Source organism: Adiantum capillus-veneris, chromosome 15 (genome assembly GCF_014529385.1).
Source record: "Adiantum capillus-veneris isolate H3 chromosome 15, ASM1452938v2, whole genome shotgun sequence".
In the NCBI taxonomy this organism is placed as follows: domain Eukaryota; kingdom Viridiplantae; phylum Streptophyta; class Polypodiopsida; order Polypodiales; family Pteridaceae; genus Adiantum; species Adiantum capillus-veneris.
Window position 1 is genome coordinate 16,542,172 of NC_140945.1, and position 18,500 is coordinate 16,560,671.

An 18,500-nucleotide genomic window follows, 5' to 3' on the forward strand; every position below is an offset into this window, starting at 1 on the left:
AGGGAGTGAGGGCTATTTTGTGATTGTGCCCGACCGTACTTGAGGTAGACGTACCTATACACGGCGATGCACTTCACTGTGTTGCCCACCCGGTAGACTGGCATGAGGCAAGACTCCCATTCCTAGGTTTTCTCGAGGTCAAAGTCTCGACTCTTCTACAATTTTGCTACTAAATATGTGTCCCAGGTCACTTTTAGTGAGTTTTACATATTTATTAGCATTTTAGGCCATTTATTGGGATTTTGGGATTTTTGCAGAGGGTAGGGCAAACTTCCAATTTGCATATATACACAAATCACACCCTTGTTCTTTTTGGCATGTTATTTAGTGCAGAGATCTAGCGTTTGGGTCTCTCTCTCTCTCTCTCTTCTCTCTCTCTCTCCTCTCTCTCTCTCTCTCTCTCTCTCTCTCTCTCTCTCTCTCTCTCTCTCTCTCTCTCTCTCTCTCTCTCTCGCGCAATTTTAGCATGCTAGCAATTTTTGTGCCGACGACTCTCCTCTCTCTAGCGGATTCTCTCTCCACATCAATCTCACCTATACTGGCAATTTTCCATTGCGACTCTCTCTTTGTGCCTAGCGCTCGCTATCTCTTGCGGTGTACACACCCTCTCGGTGTTGCATCGCGTGCGGCGAGTTCCCGTGCCCGTTTGGTGGGTGGGTACGCACTAGGAGCTTGATGACGAGAAGATCCATCACAATAGATACAAGATCTATTGGCTTCCCGATACGGAGAGGTGGTTTGTTCGCGGTTGCAGACAAGTTCATCACCTGATTCACCCTTTTCTGTTGCACCTTTGACAAAAGCCTCGCTCTGAATCGTTTGGAATTGGACTGACGCAATCTTGATTCTCTTTAAATCTAATGGATGGCCTTTCGCCACGGGAAACTCTTCTAGGCGGCATGACTGAAAGAAACTAAATCAAAAAACCCACTCGGAGTGATTCATTGTTCACAAAAGAGCAATTCAGCTTAAGCCACTGTAATCACCAAAATGGAATGATCTAGTCTCTTCAGCGAGGTTGGGTTAGTTGAGTTAGCTATACGAGTTCAGGCAGGCAGACTTCAAACAACAGATCAAATAGAGACACTGATACTAAAATGGAAATGGAAATGGTAGTTGAAATGGAAATGACACATAGATTGGTACTGGAACTATATTAAATTTAGATCAGTACAACTGAAATGAAGTACAACATGAGCCAAAGGATTGCTATGGGCTTAATGACAAAAGAGTACAAGAGCATAATGAGCTCCAAGACACTAGACTCCGTGCTAGTGATAAAAGGTCTCCCAAATGATCCCCCAAATAGTTCCCCATCAAATTAAGTAAACAATTCCCCAAATGGTTCCCCATCAAATGAAGTAGTGGCTCCGATTTATAGCTGTTGAACAACTATAAATAGATCAGTACAACTGAAATGAAGTACAACATGAGCCAAAGGATTGCTATGGGCTTAATGACAAAAGAGTACAAGAGCATAACGAGCTCCAAGGCACTAGACTCCGTGCAAGTGGGTAAAAGGTCTCCCAAATGATCCCCTAAATAGTTCCCCATCAAATGAAGTAATGGCTCCTATTTATAGTTGCTGGACCAGGCCTCTGACTGAGTGTCCAACTTAATGACAAAAGAGTACAAGAGCATAACGAGCTCCAAGGCACTAGACTCCGTGCAAGTGGGTAAAAGGTCTCCCAAATGATCCCCTAAATAGTTCCCCATCAAATGAAGTAATGGCTCCTATTTATAGTTGCTGGACCAGGCCTCTGACTGAGTGTCCAATGTGTAGCTACGTAGTAACTTGCTTGATAATTACCAGTTCAATCGCTAGTTTGAGTTCTCGTATGGGGGTTGTTCCCACCATGTACAAACGCCAACTCAGCACCCAAAAATTGACCAAACACCACCACCTGGACTAAACACACACCTTCCCAACAGATATGAAGATACCAAGCAAACCATTGCCGTATCCATCAAACAATTCCTTCTTCAAAATAGCACATGCCTTGCATACTATCTATGATGATGTCTTGACAGTGAGGGCCATGCTACAAAAGAGTAGCCCGAGAACTTTGTTGGTGTTGCATGCTCCCCGCTTTTCAGGAGCTACCCCCGAGGTGAACATCATCCGAAGCTCTAGGTCAACACCACTGTGAGCGATGCAGAAAAATTCCCGCGTAACCACGAGTGGCCTTTAGGCATCTTGCTTTCAAAAAACTAGTGTTGAGGGAGACGAGCAAAGAGAGTCGAGGGTGTCTAGCCAGGGCTCCCACCCTTGGGAGCACCCCCAAAATTTTGCATTGTGTACCTTGTCCCTTCCTTCTAACCTCTCTTATCTTGATGTTACTCCCTCAAATTTTGCACTGTTACACAAAAAAATGGCTCTATTTATTTCATCGTACCTAAATACCCCCCATTCATAGGTTTGTAACCCTCTACCCTCCATTTATAAAACCCTCCACCTCTTGTAAAAGATGAGCACTATTGATGAGCTTAATCTAGCGAGGTTTAGTGCTTTCATCTTTGTGTCTCTCCCCTCCCCTCCTCTCCCTTTTCTTTCTCCTTTTTTCTTATCATGAGGTAAGAGTCGATCGCTTAATTTTCTAACATGCAGTTATAGCCTTTTTTGTCACAGATGTTGTAGCGTAGCACTTACCGTCTACCCTCCTTTCTCACTCTTTCCACCCTTCCCTTTCCCTTAACCCAAACCATGGCTTTTTTCGATCTAAGAAAACCTTTGCTTAAGCCGCTCTCGGTGCTTTTTTCCAAGTTAAATGCCTTTAATGTCTTTGATGATTTATTTTTTTACTCGATGCGTTACCTTTTACAAGCCTCTTGCAAAATTGTTTAGTTCATTCTCTTACTCTCTTTACTTTTCCTATCTTTCCTCCTGCTTCCCCTCTTGTCCCCACTTTCATAGTTAATCTCACGCTTGCCATTGGCTTGCCTCTTAAGCCTTGGCGATAATCTTGTGATTGCTTTGCTCCTGTTTACAGTGCAGGATCTATCTTTATTGCAGCGGTGATTCTATCCCAAACCTGCTTCTTCGGTATTATAAGCACTCTCTACCTTTGAGAAGCTGACGCTTCAGGGCCTTCAACTACTTAGCTCGTTGCTCCAAGCCTCTGACGTGAATTGCTCTTTAGCGATTCTGCAATGGTGGCTCCAAGCTTTCAACAAGGGGCTTCTTCACCGCAGCTCGTTTCTTCCCTATTCGCTGGCTCTAACCACCTTCGCCCTCCTTGTGCTATGATGCCCGCTAGCCATCAACCTGGCTGTTTTGGCTCTGCAATGCCCGCTAGTCGCCATGAGTGTGATTTAGGCCAGCGTTTAGACAGGAAGTTGTAAGCCCTCAACAACAACAAGGGGCTGTTTGGCATATTCAGCCAAGGGACCAGTTGGTTTATTCAGCCGCAGATATAAAGTCACAAAAGTTGTGGTTCGGTGTAGCTTTTTTCTTTGTATCTGCATTATACCTAGACCTCTAGTTGATGGAGAGCACATGTGAAGACTAAGCTATTGTCCATTACCTATGTTTTCATGTGGAATGCTTATACGCACCCACTTCAATGCTCGGCATACGACGACCATCACGTTTTTTTTCTTTCTCCCTTCTGAACTGTAGCGGTGGTTGCCTACATTACTGTTTTTCTCATTTCAAAGCTTCCAAACCTGGTTGCTTTCAAAACTACAGCTATCAAATAGTCCTCCCTCACCTTTCCTTCACCCATCCTCATATCCTCTCCATCGACTATCCCTAATACCCTCCCAAGTTTCGTGTTGGCCTCCGCCTTCACCAACCCGTTTGCACTTGTCACGCAACCTACCACCCATGTTCCCTCTTCCTCCTCAAAAAAAGCTCTCTTTAGTCTAGACTAGAAGAGCTTCAAGAACTCACTATCAATCTTCCTTAAAGGAATTTGACTTCTCCCCTCCCTCCAGTAAAGTGCCCATAAGCGCCAATGCACTTGTCACTCTTGCTACACAAGGTGGAGTGCTCCCCAATCCTCCGCTTACCACTCCCTTATCCTTTGGTGCCTTCTACTTTGGCTTTGTCACCACTCCCTCCCCTTTTGTTTCCACTACCTCTTCCCTCAACCGCACCCTTCTCGCCATCACCAAGCCGCAAGAATTTAACAAAATTGTGTCATTTTCTTTAGAAGAAGCAAAAGTTATAAATGTTGAACTTTCTACAACTGAATCTCACCTTCTCCACCTCCAAAATCTTCGTGAAAATAAAAAAATCCCCAAATAGCCTTTGTATGAAACCACCATGTCTAGTTTTAGAGGATTCCACCACCCAAGCCCTTCTCAATGCCAAGAATGCGAGGCTTAACATTCAATACCAACTTGATTGCACTGATGTTTACAACCAAGCCCAATCTATTCTTGTAGAGAACCTCCAAAAAATCTTTGACTCCTTTCACGATCTTATGGATGAGCGGTTGGGGGATCTTATTAAAAATCTTTTGCCCATATCCTTTCCTAGAGTATTGTGTTGTGGAAGAGATCCCCTCTCTTTAAGTTTGACTCTTTTGTCCAAAATTATATTCTTCAAACTCACTTGGCTACTTCCCTAAAATCGGCGGACCATTTTGCTAGAAAGAGATCCAACAAACCCGCTTGGCCGAAGCAATGCCGTTACCCAAAGAAAAGATCGTCAGTGAGCTTGTTCAACATGAGGTCACCACCCAAACGAGCAAACTCCTCTCTCAAAATGCACCTTTGGTTGCTTGTAAAACCCCTCCTAAAGCACCTTTCGCACCTAGCAAATCCCCTCCCTTACGTCCTACCTTTTCCCATGTTAAGAATAAAATCCCGTTTGACAATATTCCTTGCCAACCCTTCAAAAAGACTAAAACCACTTCTCCCTCACTCTCCCCCTCTCCCTGGACCCCAATACTTGGAAAAAGACCCTCCTCTTCGGGCCTTCTTCCCCACCCATCCCACCCTTGCTCAAAACTCCCAATTATCCCCTCAATGCCTCTCCTTTCCATACCCACCCCCCTCTCACCCATTTGCCTCTTGCTAATCCTTCCTATCCCAAATCTAGCCTTCCTAAACTCTCCCACTTGCTATCATTGTGGTGTTGCTAAATGTAGGTTTAAGTATTGGTTGCCTTTCACTAATCCCTCTCTTTTTAAAATTCTCATTATGGGTAATCAAAAATTATATGCTTTAGAAAACAAAGTTATAAACTTTGTTTGCACAATCTCTCAAACCATGCTCTCTCTCTCTCTTGAAACTTTTGGGCCTAGGCCTTAAATACATTTCGCCCCCTTCCCCTCCTCTCCTCCTACACTCCTTCTCTAATTTAGAAAGAAGCTACCAACTCAAACTCTTTTTTGAAGAAGTTCTCCCCTCCCCCTCTCCCTTTTCTCTTCCCAACCTCTATTGGATGTACCCCCTGTCTCTCTCACCTAACCTCAAAAATATTTTCTCCTCTCTCTCATCACACCTTAACGCTCTTTGGGATGCTTCTTTTACTTCTACTTGCTTTTAGATTCCTCATTTCTTAGGAAAAGCCATTCTTTCTCTTAAAAATGATCCCTCCATCATCATCAAGCAAGTCGAAAAAAATCTAGGTCCCGTGATCTTATCTAAATTTTCGGATCCAGAAGAAACTTCTAGACATCTTCTAGATTTTTCTACCTACACCCTTATCTCCTAAGCTTCTCTCTCTTTTGTCTTTTCTCTTCTCTCCTCTATTGTTATTAATTGCTCTATCCTTTCCTCTAGGGAACAAGACTTCATCCTCGCTCCATCCCCATCAAAGCCTACGCCATGCCCCCTTTTTTTCTTGCCGAAAATCCACAAACCTTCTCTGGTAGGACATCCCATTTGCTCATATAAAGGTTACATTTTAGAACATGCCTCTCAATGGAGACATTTCCAACTTCTTCATATCCTTAGAAGTACCCTAAAGATTCTTTTTCTCTCATTAAAGATTTATCTTCTCTTATCCTTCCTTCTAATGTGCTTCTTTTCACCTTTGATGTTGAATCACTCTACTCAAGCATTCCCATTCAACGAGGTTTGCTTGCTCTCTCCTCCTCATAATCCAGCTTCATTTTTCCTCCTTTAAAAATAATTTCATCCTCTCCCTAGCCTCGCTCGTTCTTAACCACCATTACGTTTCCTTCAATGCTACGTATTGGCACCAAATCAAAGGGAACGCCATCCATGCAATCAGCTACAAAAATACAACAAAACATTGCGCACACATACATAGAAGTACCTATCGTTGATACACAAAATACTTGCAGTCCTCGCTAAGCCAAATGCATGACTTTACTTGACCATTGCTACACTACAAAGAGATTAGATTATGGATGGGAGTAACAAAGGTTTATCTTTGTTGCCAACCATAAAAAGTCTGCAATCACCCACAAAAATACATGGCAAGATATGAGGGAGGGAGAGAGAGAGAGAGAGACCTCATTCAACGTATTGTACCATGAGGGTAGTGCTTGAACAAATAGACTCTCTATCACACTTTCACTATTGTTGTCATTGCATTCTCCAAAGCATTTGAAGCTTTACGGCTCATTAAATTTTGCTCGGAACTTGGAGAGCAAGATGGAACCCTTTCTACTTAGATTGCAGTGGAGAAATGTTTGAAGGGCATGCACACATAGATACCTTGCATGAATCACAACACACACACACACACACACACACACACACACACAAAGGATGGGATCCTACCTAATTAAGAGCTTGCAAGGCCATCAAGTACAACATCATTCTTTGATGGCAGTGTTGATTTGTGTGCTTGATGTTGAGAACATGTTGCTAACAATCTCGTGATAATATCATGCAGTCCTATGGATGGTCTTCATGGTGGTTATCATCACTAAGAAAAATGCTTTCATAGCTTCATAGGTTCACAGCAAGCACAAAACCTTGTTTTTCCTTTACCGATGAGATGGAATTTTGCAAGCCTCTCTTAGAACCACACATCACACATGACTCTATACTAGTGACCTTCTCGCTCTCTCTCTCTCTCTCTCTCTCTCTCTCTCTCTCTCTCTCTCTCTCTCTCTCTCTCTCTCTCTCTCTCGCCACTGCCGTATGCTATAGGCCTTGGTGGTTGCTGTCACAACCATTTATAGAAAGCCTCTAGGCTCTCTCTCTCTCTCTCTCTCTCTCTCTCTCTCTCTCTCTCTCTCTCACACACACACACACACACACACACACACACACACACACACACACACACACACACACACAAATCTTAGATGACCATGGAGCCTCATACGAGCATAGCCCCCCCCCCCCCCCCCCCCCCCCCCCCCCCCCCCCCCCCCCCCGTCCCCCCCCCGTGTGTGTGTGTGTGTAGACTTGCACACCTTATTGAGCAGGCATCATTCAATACCGCAAACCTGCAGACAAAGTGAAGATGCTAGTAGTAGCTACTTAGACGCACACACAGAAGAAGGTCGAGGGACGATGTCACTATCCCGCTAAAGATTGGAGCAGGTGCAAGAGGATGTGCTTTCCCTCGCTCTTGCAAGAGAAGGTCGGGAGAGGGCATCACCTTCCCATTGGAGATTCGAGCATGTGCAAAGTACAAATTCCCACGCTCTTGCAAGAGAAGGTCGGGAGAGGGCATCACCTTCCCATTGGAGATTTGAGCATGTGCAAAGTACAAATTCTCTCTCTCTCTCTCTCTCTCATGAACAACCTTTGAGGCAAAAAAGCCAGAGTTGGAGAATTTTGAGTCAATCATGAGTTGGCGCTCATAACTTACTAATAGAAAAGGTGTGGACAACCGCCAATGATGACCCAACTGGTGCAATTCTTTTTTTTCTTTAGACTAGAGGGCAAGAATGTGCAATTCGCGACGCATGGAATTTCATTCCCATTGCCATTATATTTATATGATAGTAGTAGATTAAAAAAACACATTCACAAATTTGTGGATCGTTCTCCCTTCTCCTCTAAGACATGCTTTAACATACCAAAAATTGTAATACATATTTTAACATGTAATTTTTTTAGACGTAGAGCCAAAAGAGGAATTTGCCAAAATATCCCTAAAATTTGTCAAAATTTTCAATACCCCTCCAATGCAAAAACTACCAAAATATTACCAAAAACTCCCAACATACCCCTTGTTATTCTTGCAAAGATCTTCAAACACTTTGCAACTCTTCATAGAAAGATCAATTCTCCCTCAAACGAAGATAGAACTAGGATTTTGGATGGCATCAATGCTGGAAAAAATCCTAGGTTTAAAGTCATTTCACCTACAATTTTTGAAATTTATCTCTAAATTTATGATTTGTAGGTAAGAAAACCTACAAAATTTTGGAAAATTGAGTATAAGAACATGCAAATGTAGTCAATAAACCTCATTTGTAGGTTTTTCACAAAGTTTTTTTTCGAGCCTTGGATGGCATTGTGGGCTTTGCGGCTAAAATGGCTTACTATTAGTAGACACAAATGCCTCAATTGTGAGCTCATTGGTAATAATTTTTATATTTGACACTTAAAGGTAGATTTGTATTCTCGAAAAGACTTAGCTTGGAGCAATCCATTCAATATTTGCCTTCAAAGAATTTTTGAAATTTGAGGGGTATTTTCCTTTTATAAAATGGAAATTGTTAGGACAAACTCATCAGTCGTCGTAAAGAAAAAACCGACGGCAACGCTTTCATCTTTGTCCCCTTGGTCCTCTCTCTCTCTCACTCTCTCCAAAATTCGCAGAGAGACCTCACCAGCCTCCGAAGTTACAGGAGCTATGCATACGTTCTTGTACAGGCTTAATGCGGCGATCAGTTTTGCACTGCTGGCTCTGGCAGCTATTTGCATCGCGGCTTCCATGACGGATGTCATTCACAACGCTAATCCATCCGTGGACATCAAGGTACGCAGCGTGTGCGTCTGTGTGTTTGGGTGGGGGGGATGGGTTTAACCCTCAGCAGATCTGGACCGTTTGGATGGAGAGAGAGAGAGAGAGAGAGAGAGAGAGAGAGAGAGAGAGAGAGAGATCATGGTATACGCCACCAGGCTGGCTTTGTACTACTTGAAAGGGTGGCACTGGCATAGGATTTTAGACTGCCATCAATGCTTATGGTCTGGAATGCAAAACGTCATCTTGTTAGTGGTAGTTGTCATTAACAGAGGAGGGCCAGACATGCGAGACATTTAGCACATCCCATGTCATGATCACCCCAGGATATTCAGTAAAGACCTTGTAGCTTGGCATAAAATTTCAAGTGGTCAGCTTATCCCCTTTATTTGGGGCATACCAACTAGGTAGAGAGCTTGACGTATGGAGTAACTACGTTTCATGTGGGCTCCTTTAACATTTCATATTTTATTAGTGATTTATTTGATAAAATGAGCAAGAAAGACAATTAAGCTTCTATGTGTCTGTAAGGATGATCATCAAGGTATGGGCATGCAAGTTGATGCAATGAATGGCCTGTTTTCACTTTAAAATAGTCTCATCGTCTTTGTGTGGCTTGCACACTTCCGAGCAATTGTCAGAGTGTGTAGCGGAAGTGAAAACATGAACATCGGAAACTCAATAACTCTAGAGAAAGAATGACACAAGATGACCGGTGAGTGGATTAGGGCGGTCGGGCAAAAATATACCCAACACAGGAAATTCACAAAATTGGGAAAAATGCCTAATGCAAACCCTATATGTGCCTAGCATCCCTACTAGGAGGTGAAAGGGTGGCCAATCCACAACCAAGGGCCTGAGTGTACGTGAGAAGTTGAGGGGTGAAAGCAAGAAGGTGATCATAAAGCTCTAAGAGGGCCTTCTCATAGGCCCGATAGAGGCAATTTCTAGAGGCACTTCAACTCTTAATGCTCAACCCATTGATTGGTGAACCTGCCAAGGAGCCTCCCTCCTTGAGAATCAGGTAGATCAAGCCCTCACTCATGCTGTCAGGCATCTCGCCAGTGTGCAAAACGTACTGGAATGTGCTGCAAAGATCTGAACCAAGCAAGCCCTAGGGGCCAGTACTCCAAGAAAAAGCTGGGAGTCAAATCATCCTCCTCTGGACAACTACCTCAAGGGAGTGCTCTGAGGGCCCCATGGCCCATGGAGCTCCTCTAGCTGGAGAGGAAGATGAGGATCCGTCGCATCTCCTTAGTAACAAGGCAAGGCATCCGTGCCCAGACCTGCTCTCTGTATGCATCCTGATACTTTGACTGAGGCTCAGCTAACAACAAATCACGGTAGAAGTCAGTAGCAACTGCACGCATATCCTCAGGCTCTAAAGCAATTGATCCGTCGGGTCTCCTCAACTGACTGGTGTGCGCATGTCATGGCCCCATTTTCTACAACGCGCAGGAAACGCAGATGTTGAGATCTGCGTTTTCCAAGCTGAAATTGCAAACTTCGCGGAATCTGACCGTGCAGCGAGGATCTGCTGCGGAAAGGTGGGATCTGCGAGGTTTGGGGGTTCTTCTGCGGGTTCTATATGTTGAAAACTGAAAACGTTGATGCTTGTGGGGATTCCGTCGCGAAGATTTGCAAAAACGCTAAAGTGTCTTACAGATGCAAAAGCGCCAGGGCTAAAAATGGTCTTGCTGTGGAGAATCTGCTAACGCAAGGGCTTTTGCTTGGTCTGCTTTCGGCAGGGATTTGCAAGAGCAAAAAATGTTGGCTGATCTGGTCCAAAAACGCTAGCTTTCTGATGTGAAGCAAAAATGCTAGGGCATCTGGGGTTCTACTGAGAAGTTGCCTGTTGAGCGAGTGCTCTTGCTGCCTCTTATGCCAGAAACGTTTTACCTGCAGGGTGAAACGCTTGTAGTGAAACTCCTTTTTTTTTTAAAATCCCTTTTGAGAAATTTGGGCATTAAATAATTATTTATTTATTATGTATATGCTATTTCAAGGTTAACATAGCATGTGTCTTTACTCACTGCACTGTGAACACCTATTTTGTCTATACATAACACTATATACACACAAAATTGGCGTTCGGTCTGACGTTTCAGTGAGGCCTTAGCCTAGGGTGAAACGTTTCAGGTCTGAAATTTGCAGGTACGTTGATCTGGTACAATGGCTGATGCAATGAGTCTAAATGCTTGCTATGTCGAGGTCGATGGTGTGGACGATGAGGACGAGACTATGGCTGCAAACCGAATGGTGTACAGACGACGGGACGACGATTGTGATGGTTGAACTGACTTCCTTCTGCTATGTCACATGACACATCCCAACCCTATGTGTCCGTGGACAAGCTACACCATAACAAGGTTCCCGTCAGTCAAGTCAGTTTAGATTCGAAGTGATCTGGCACTTTTGTGAGTCTATTCGTAGACCGTGCATGCCCAGTCACTCAGTGTAGATGCATATCCTCTGGTTGCACACTGCATAAGTATAAGCATTTCCATCAGATTCCATCAGAGTCAGTTTGGGGATTTTTCAAGTGACTTTACCCCATTTTTCCCTGTTTTTAACATTTTTCACTTATTTATTAAGTGACTTTTGTTGGGAACTCAGTAGGGCAAATTGGGTAAGTTAATATATAAGAAAACCGAAGTTAGCACAATAGGGCAGATGAGCAAGGAGCACAGCAGGCTACCAAGCAACAGGTGTTCCCTCCCTCTCTCAGTAAGACCCTCCCCAAGCCATCTTGGTGAGGCCACCTCCCTTCAGCCATCAGCGTTCTCATCATCGCCATCTGGCTCCCTTCCCTTGGCGTTTCCCAACTTCAGCCATCGCCATCCAAGTACACTTGCCTGGCGTTTTTATCCTCTATCAGCAGTAGTCTCAGCGTTTTACTAACGCTAGTCATACCTGCAGACCCTCAGCAATTTCAGCCACAATAACGCACTTCAGCCCTGCAGCGTTTTGTACCTCAGTTTCAGCCCTTGAAAAACGCAGCCTTTGACAGCGTTTTTACAGCAGGTATTCAGCCCATAAAACGCTGCCCTAACTTGCAATTCATCAACGTTTTCAGCATACGATCACAGCAGCAAAAACACAGCCAAAGCAGTGCTTGATCAGCGTTTTTATTCAGCCCAAGTCCCTTGCCAAAACCAGGGATTTTCAGCCATGTTAAGCACCCCCCAAGATCACCCAAAACCTCAGCAATTCCCCCCTTGTGGACAGCAGATAGAAGAGGACTCAAATCAGGCCCTAAAGTCATCATCGTCGTCATCTATATAGCCCCATTTGCATCAGTCCATGCATCATAGTTGTACACCTTTGTGCAATCAAAGTTTGACCACTCTCGCCGACGAGAGTGGGGCCTTCAGAGGAGGGTTTTACAACCTCTCGGGTGTCGTATCTCTTTTCTCTCCTTCTCTCAGTCTCATTCACTTGCACGCACAATATCCACTCACTTTGTTCGTGATCATAGTACTCTCCATAAGGCGGAAGGCTCTTTCCTTCCCTAAGAATTAAAAGGAACCTTGAGCAATAAAGATTACTAATCTTGAGAAAATACAACATTCATTCCGCTGCATCTTACATTGGTATCAGAGCTTTGGTAGTGTTGTGTATCACTCAAGGAAAGAACCACAAGAATCACAAGAATTTTTTTGCTTGTTGCGGTCGCACGAAGCCAAGTTCGCTTGGGCGTGTCAATTCCTAATCGTGTTTTTGAAGAGTGATAGAAATCCCAGGAAAGAAGGGCTTGTCCAGCCTCCCCTTGTGTCTCTTTTCACTCATTGAGAGCGGACCGTGCACTTAGCGGCCGGCCAATCGACGTGAGGTGGGAAAAAGCAACCTTGGTGTGAGCGCAAGGCCGCCAAGGGGTGCGCCCGTAGAAAGGAGTAGAACTCGGGTGAAGAGAAGATCCTTCTCAAACGCGATTTGCAAGCGAAAGAAAACCTCAAGAACCTCAAGAACTCAAGACCCCTAAGAACCCAAGTCCCTCGTGGACTTAAGAACCCAAGACCCCCAAGAACCCAAGTTCCTCGTGAACTTAAGAACCCAAGACCACAAGAACCCACGACTTCAGAATGGTCATCACTCGAAGCGGAATGGATACTTCGCTTGGAGGTGATGAGCATGAGAGAGGCGAAGAAGAATTTTCCCCACCAGGAGGTTTTTCCGACCCTTCCCCTTTCCTATCTACGACAAAGATTGCACTAACTCCTATGGAGGAGTTGTAGCAGTTGTTTCTGGAAAGACAATTAGAACGCGAAGAAAGAAAAGCAGAAAGAGAAGCAGAAAGAAAGGCTTACGAAGAACGAAGGGCAGCCATAGAGCGTCAGTATGACTTGGAAGAAAAAGAAAGATAAGCCAAATTTGATCGCGAAAACAAAGCCCTCAAAGAAAAGAGCGACTGACAAAACAAAGAGTTCTGGCGACTCTATTCTCAAGTTCAGGCACAGATGCAAGAGATTTGGGGAAAGGAGACTGCCTCAGTCTCTTCTTCTCCAAAGCATGACCCACAGGATTTGCATGATTATGAGAAGCATGATGAATTGAATGACAATGATTTGCATGATGATTTGAATGACAAGCATGATGATTTGGATGACAAAGATAAGCATGATGATTTGAATGATATTGCTAAGCATGATGATTTGGATGCCAATGACAAGCATGATGATTTGCATGATCAAGATGTGATTTCTCACAAGCACGATGAGTTGCATGAAGATGATGTGATTGTTCACAAGGATGATGTGTTAGTGAATGCTTTTTCTAGCGAAGCTAACCTGGTTGTAGATTCGATCAATCACGAAGAACCGATCTTGGCTTTCGAGTCGAGGTCCAAAGAACCCCCACAGGACGATTCGATCATTTAGGAAGAAGCGATCTTGGCTCTCGAGCCTAGGTCCAAAGAACCCTCACAGGAAGTATTATGTGTTCGCATGATTGATACGCACGCATTGTTCGAGTGTTTCATTCGTGATCATTTCCTGTATTTTAGTCAACATCGTTATGTGATCCCTTTTCCTAGGCATGACATATTGTATGTTGAACACGTTTCTCTCATGGATGAGCACGAATGTATGCGGATTTTTCATGAAAAGCTGAAAAGTATGTATGTAAGGATGTCACATTCCATGTCTCTTCCTTGGCATGACACAGTTTTCGAACGAGCACATGATAGTATGAGCACCAAGCATGGGCATTTCCATTGTGATTTGCCACAGTTGATTGATTTCGATCAAACAACAAAATGTAAGATGTAGCGGAATAAATGTTGTATTTTCTCAAGATTAGTGATCTTTATTGCTCAAGGTTCCTTTTAATTCTTAGGGAAGGAAAGAGCCTTCCGCCTTATGGAGAGTGCTATGATCACGAACAAAGTGAGTGGATATTGTGCGTGCAAGTGAATGAGACTGAGAGAAGGAGAGAAAAGAGATACGATGCCCGAGAGGTTGTAAAACCCTCCTCCGAAGGCCCCACTCTCGTCGGCGAGAGTGGTCTAACTTTGATTGCACAAAGGTGTACAACGATGATGCATGGACTGATGCAAATGGGGCTATGTCGATGACTTTAGGGCTGATTTTGGTCCTCTTCTATCTGCTGTCCACAAGGGGGAAATTGTTGAGGTTCTGGGTGATCTTGGGGGTGCTTAACATGGCTGAAAATCCCTGGTTTTGGCAAGGGACTTAGGCTGAATAAAAACGTTGATCAAGCACTGCTTTGGCTGTGTTTTTGCTGCTGTGATCGTATGCTGAAAACGTTGATGAACTGCAAGTTAGGGCAGCGTTTTATGGGCTGAATACCTGCTGTAAAAATGCTGTCAAAGGCTGCGTTTTTCAAGGGCTGAAACTGAAGTACAAAACGCTGAATTTGCTGCAGGGCTGAAGTGCGTTATTGTGGCTGAAATCGCTGAGGGTTTGCAGGTATGACTAGCGTTAGTAAAACGCTGAGACTGCTGCTGATAGAGGATAAAAACGCCAGGCAAGTGTACTTGGATGGCGATGGCTGAAGTTAGGAAAACGCCAAGGGAAGGGAGCCTGATGGCGATGATGAAAACGCTGATGGCTGAAGGGAGGTGGCCTCACCAAGATGGCTTGGGGAGGGTCTTGCTGAGAGAGGGAGGGAACACCTGTTGCTTGGTACCCTACTGTGCTCCTTGCTCATCTGCCCTATGGTGCTAACTTCGGTTTGCTTATATATTAACTTACCCAATTTGCCCTACTGAGTTCCCAGCAAAAGTCACTTAATAAATAAGTGAAAAATGTTAAAAATAGTGAAAAATGGGATAAAGTCACTTGAAAAATCCCCAAACTGACTCTGATGGAAATGCTTATGCTTATGCAGTGTGCAACCAGAGGATATGCATCTACACTGAGTGACTGGGCATGCACGGTCTACGAATAGACTCACAAAAGTGCCAGATCACTTCTAATCTAAACTGACTTGATTGACGGGAACCTTGTTATGGTGTAGCTTGTCCACGGACACATAGGGTTGGGATGTGTCACGTGACATCCCCTCCTTTTTAAAGTGAGGTACTAGCACCGAGCTGCATGGCTTCCTTGTAGTCTGCCAGCAACTCTGGATAATCCTTGAAGAACTCTTCGTCTACCCACACCGTTTCATGGGTTCCTCGATCTTTGAACTTCAAAAAATATTGTCGTACTTATTTCTTCGAACCATGGCGAAACCGATGCAACAAGACTTGCTCCGGCTCCATGACTTCAGCTTCATCGATGATCTCCGGTTCTTCTTCTTCCAAAACGTTCTTTGGAGGTGTTCCCTGAAACACTTTCAACCAAGAAACATGGAAAACGTTGTGCATAGACCATGAGTTAGGCAATTGCAATTTCATTTAAACCTCATTAATCTTTTTGATGACTGGAAATGGACCCTACATACGAAAAGACAACTTAGGACATTTCTTTTTAACTTGCTTAAGACGCCGTTTCATGATTCATAGATACACCCAATCTCCTTCCTTGATCGAGACCTCTTGACGATGCTTGTTAGCCTGTCGAGAATAAGATTCCTGAGCCTTGCTTAACCGAAGCTTCACACTCTCAGAAATCTCATCCAATGATTGACTCTCAGCATTGGCATCAGGCATTTGACTGACCGATCTAGTCAACAGTGATTGGAACCGACGGCCAAAAGCTGCCTCATACGGAGTTCGACCAATAGCAGAAGAGAAGGAATCATTGAGAATAGCCTGAACCAATGGGAGATAAAGCTCCCATTTAGACTGCTGATCATGCACATAAGATTTCAACACGTCAAAAGCCAATTGATTATAAATTTCCGTTTGACCATCTGACTGTGGATGAAAAGCAGATGAAAAAATTCAACTTTGTTGCAAAATTTTCAAAGAGAGGACGCCAAAAGTTGGACGTGAACTTAACATCTCTATCTGAAACAATGGACTTTGGCAAACCACAGAGGGGGTACCAATGCTTAATGAACAATCGTGCAACATCCTGTGCAGTAACTGTGGCTTTACAAGGAATCAACATGCAAAATTTGCTGAAACGATCAACAATTGTTAAACATTGAGTGTTCCTTGAATGCAGACTTGGTGGTAAGTTAGTCACAAAATCCATAGAGATATCCTGAAAAGGTCCCTCGGGAATAGGCAGCGAAAGCAAGAGGCCTTGCTGCTTACCCCAAGGAGCTTTTACTTTTTGACATATGGTGCACTGTGTGACATAACGAAACACATCTTTCCGCATTTTAGGCCAATAAAAAAAATGTTCAATCTTTTCCAATGTGGTGTTCATATCCCTGTGCCCACCCGTGAGAATCATGTGCATCATGCAATATGGTTGGCCTGAGAGAGGGCAACACACATAGACGTTGACGAAAAAATAACAATCCATCACGAATGAGATAGTTGCTGGGCCCTTAGGAAGCAAGAGCCTGCAACCAATACTTACCAAACTCCGAATCTGCATACTAATTCTTCATGCTGTCAAAAGACTCACCCTGTATGGAAAATGTGGTTCTTGACTCAAGAGCCAAAATCTGTCCTTTGCGATTCAACGCATCTGCAACAGGGTTACCTTTTCCAAGCACATACTCAATCAAACCGCCAAATTGCTCAAAAAATTGACCACTACGCTTGGCGATCACTCCAATGTGCACTAGGCATAGACTGGAGCCACTTGAGGGCTTGATGATCTGTGCGCACTGTAAACTCTCTACTATACAAAAAATGCTTCCAATGCTTAAGAGAGTGAATGACAGACAAAAGTTCTTTATCATAAACTGAATAATTCTTTTCCGCACTATTGAGCTTCGGGCTAAGGAAAGTTACAGGACGACCATGCTGCTGGAGAATAGCACCTATGGCGACATTGCTCGCATCCTTCCATACCTCAAAGGGATCATCCCAAGAGGCAAGGATAAGACAGTGCTTCTGTCACCGCAACCTTGAGAGCTGCAAAAGCCTTAATGGCTGCCTCGGGCAAGTCTACGCGTTGACGGCGAGTCTTTACCCCTTTCAAAACATCAGTCATAGGTGCAGCAATGCGTGTAAAATTCTCTATGTGCGAACTATATGCTTGACATAAACCAAGAAAAGAACGCACATCATATGCAGTTTTGGGCAAATCCCAATTACGAACCTATTCCACCTTCGCGGGGTCTAGCTTCACGTCTTCTGCAGAAATGATATAACCCTGATAAGTGACTTCAGTAAGAAAAAATTCAGACTTCTTAGCTGCAATGTACAACTGACACTCATCCAAACGAGTTAATACCCTTTCAACATCTCTTTCATGTTGTTCCCATGATGCAGAAAAAATGAGAATATCATCTAAAAAGATGAACACACATACACCTACCATATCGCCGAAACGACCTACCATGAGACGATTGAACGTACCCACGGCTCCTGTCAATCCAAAAGGCATAACAATATACTCCCATTGCCCTCGCTCCTTGCGAAAGGCGGTCTTGAAAATGTCGCCTTTGAATACCCGTACCTGATGGTATCCACTTTTGAGATTGACCTTGCTGAAATCGTTTGCCCCATTGAGCTTATCGAGGATATACTCAATGTGAGGCATCAGAAACTTGTTCTTGACAGTCATCTTGTTTAATGCCTTGTAATCAACACACAAACGAGACGAACCATCCTTCTTGCGAACGAACAAAATAGGGGCAACAAAAGGACTTACACTAGGACATATGAATCCTCTAGCCACCAACTTCGTGAGTTGTCGCTCTAACTCTTCCTCCTGTGACTTGTTCAAACGGTAGGGAGCCTTACTGACAGGCTGTGCTCCCTCCATAAGCTCGATGCGATGGTCCTTCGGCCACTTCGGTGGGAGGCGAGGTGGAAGATCATCCTGCAAAAAGAGATGTTTAAACTTCATAAACAACTCCGAATACTTACTGGAGCCTGAATGCTCTGGAAAACTTGGGCAGCATAGATGAATGCCGCTTGTGCTCCTCGTCATAATTCACGCTTTACCTGCACATGCGAGATGAGAGGCAAAGAATGCAAGCCCTCCTCAGCACGAATGATGAGGGGGGGAATCTGTTTTGGCATGTAAAGTGAGAGTGTTAGCCTCCCAATCAATGAGAGCGTTCAGTTCACGAAACCATTTAATACCTAAAATCATATCACATCCTGAGAGAGGAG

General features: G+C 44.0%; 1 protein-coding gene across 1 annotated transcript in view; it reads left to right on the plus strand.

Moving 5' to 3' along the window:
* Positions 1–8,629: 8,629 nt before the first annotated feature.
* Positions 8,630–18,500, plus strand: part of LOC147440327 (signal peptidase complex subunit 3A-like) — a 30,098-nt gene continuing 20,227 nt past the window's right edge. The window contains exon 1 of the mRNA XM_086530113.1: positions 8,630–8,866. Within this exon, the coding sequence (XP_086386239.1) occupies positions 8,741–8,866 (126 nt within the window). The 5' untranslated portion in view covers positions 8,630–8,740. The remainder of the gene's footprint in view (positions 8,867–18,500) is intronic.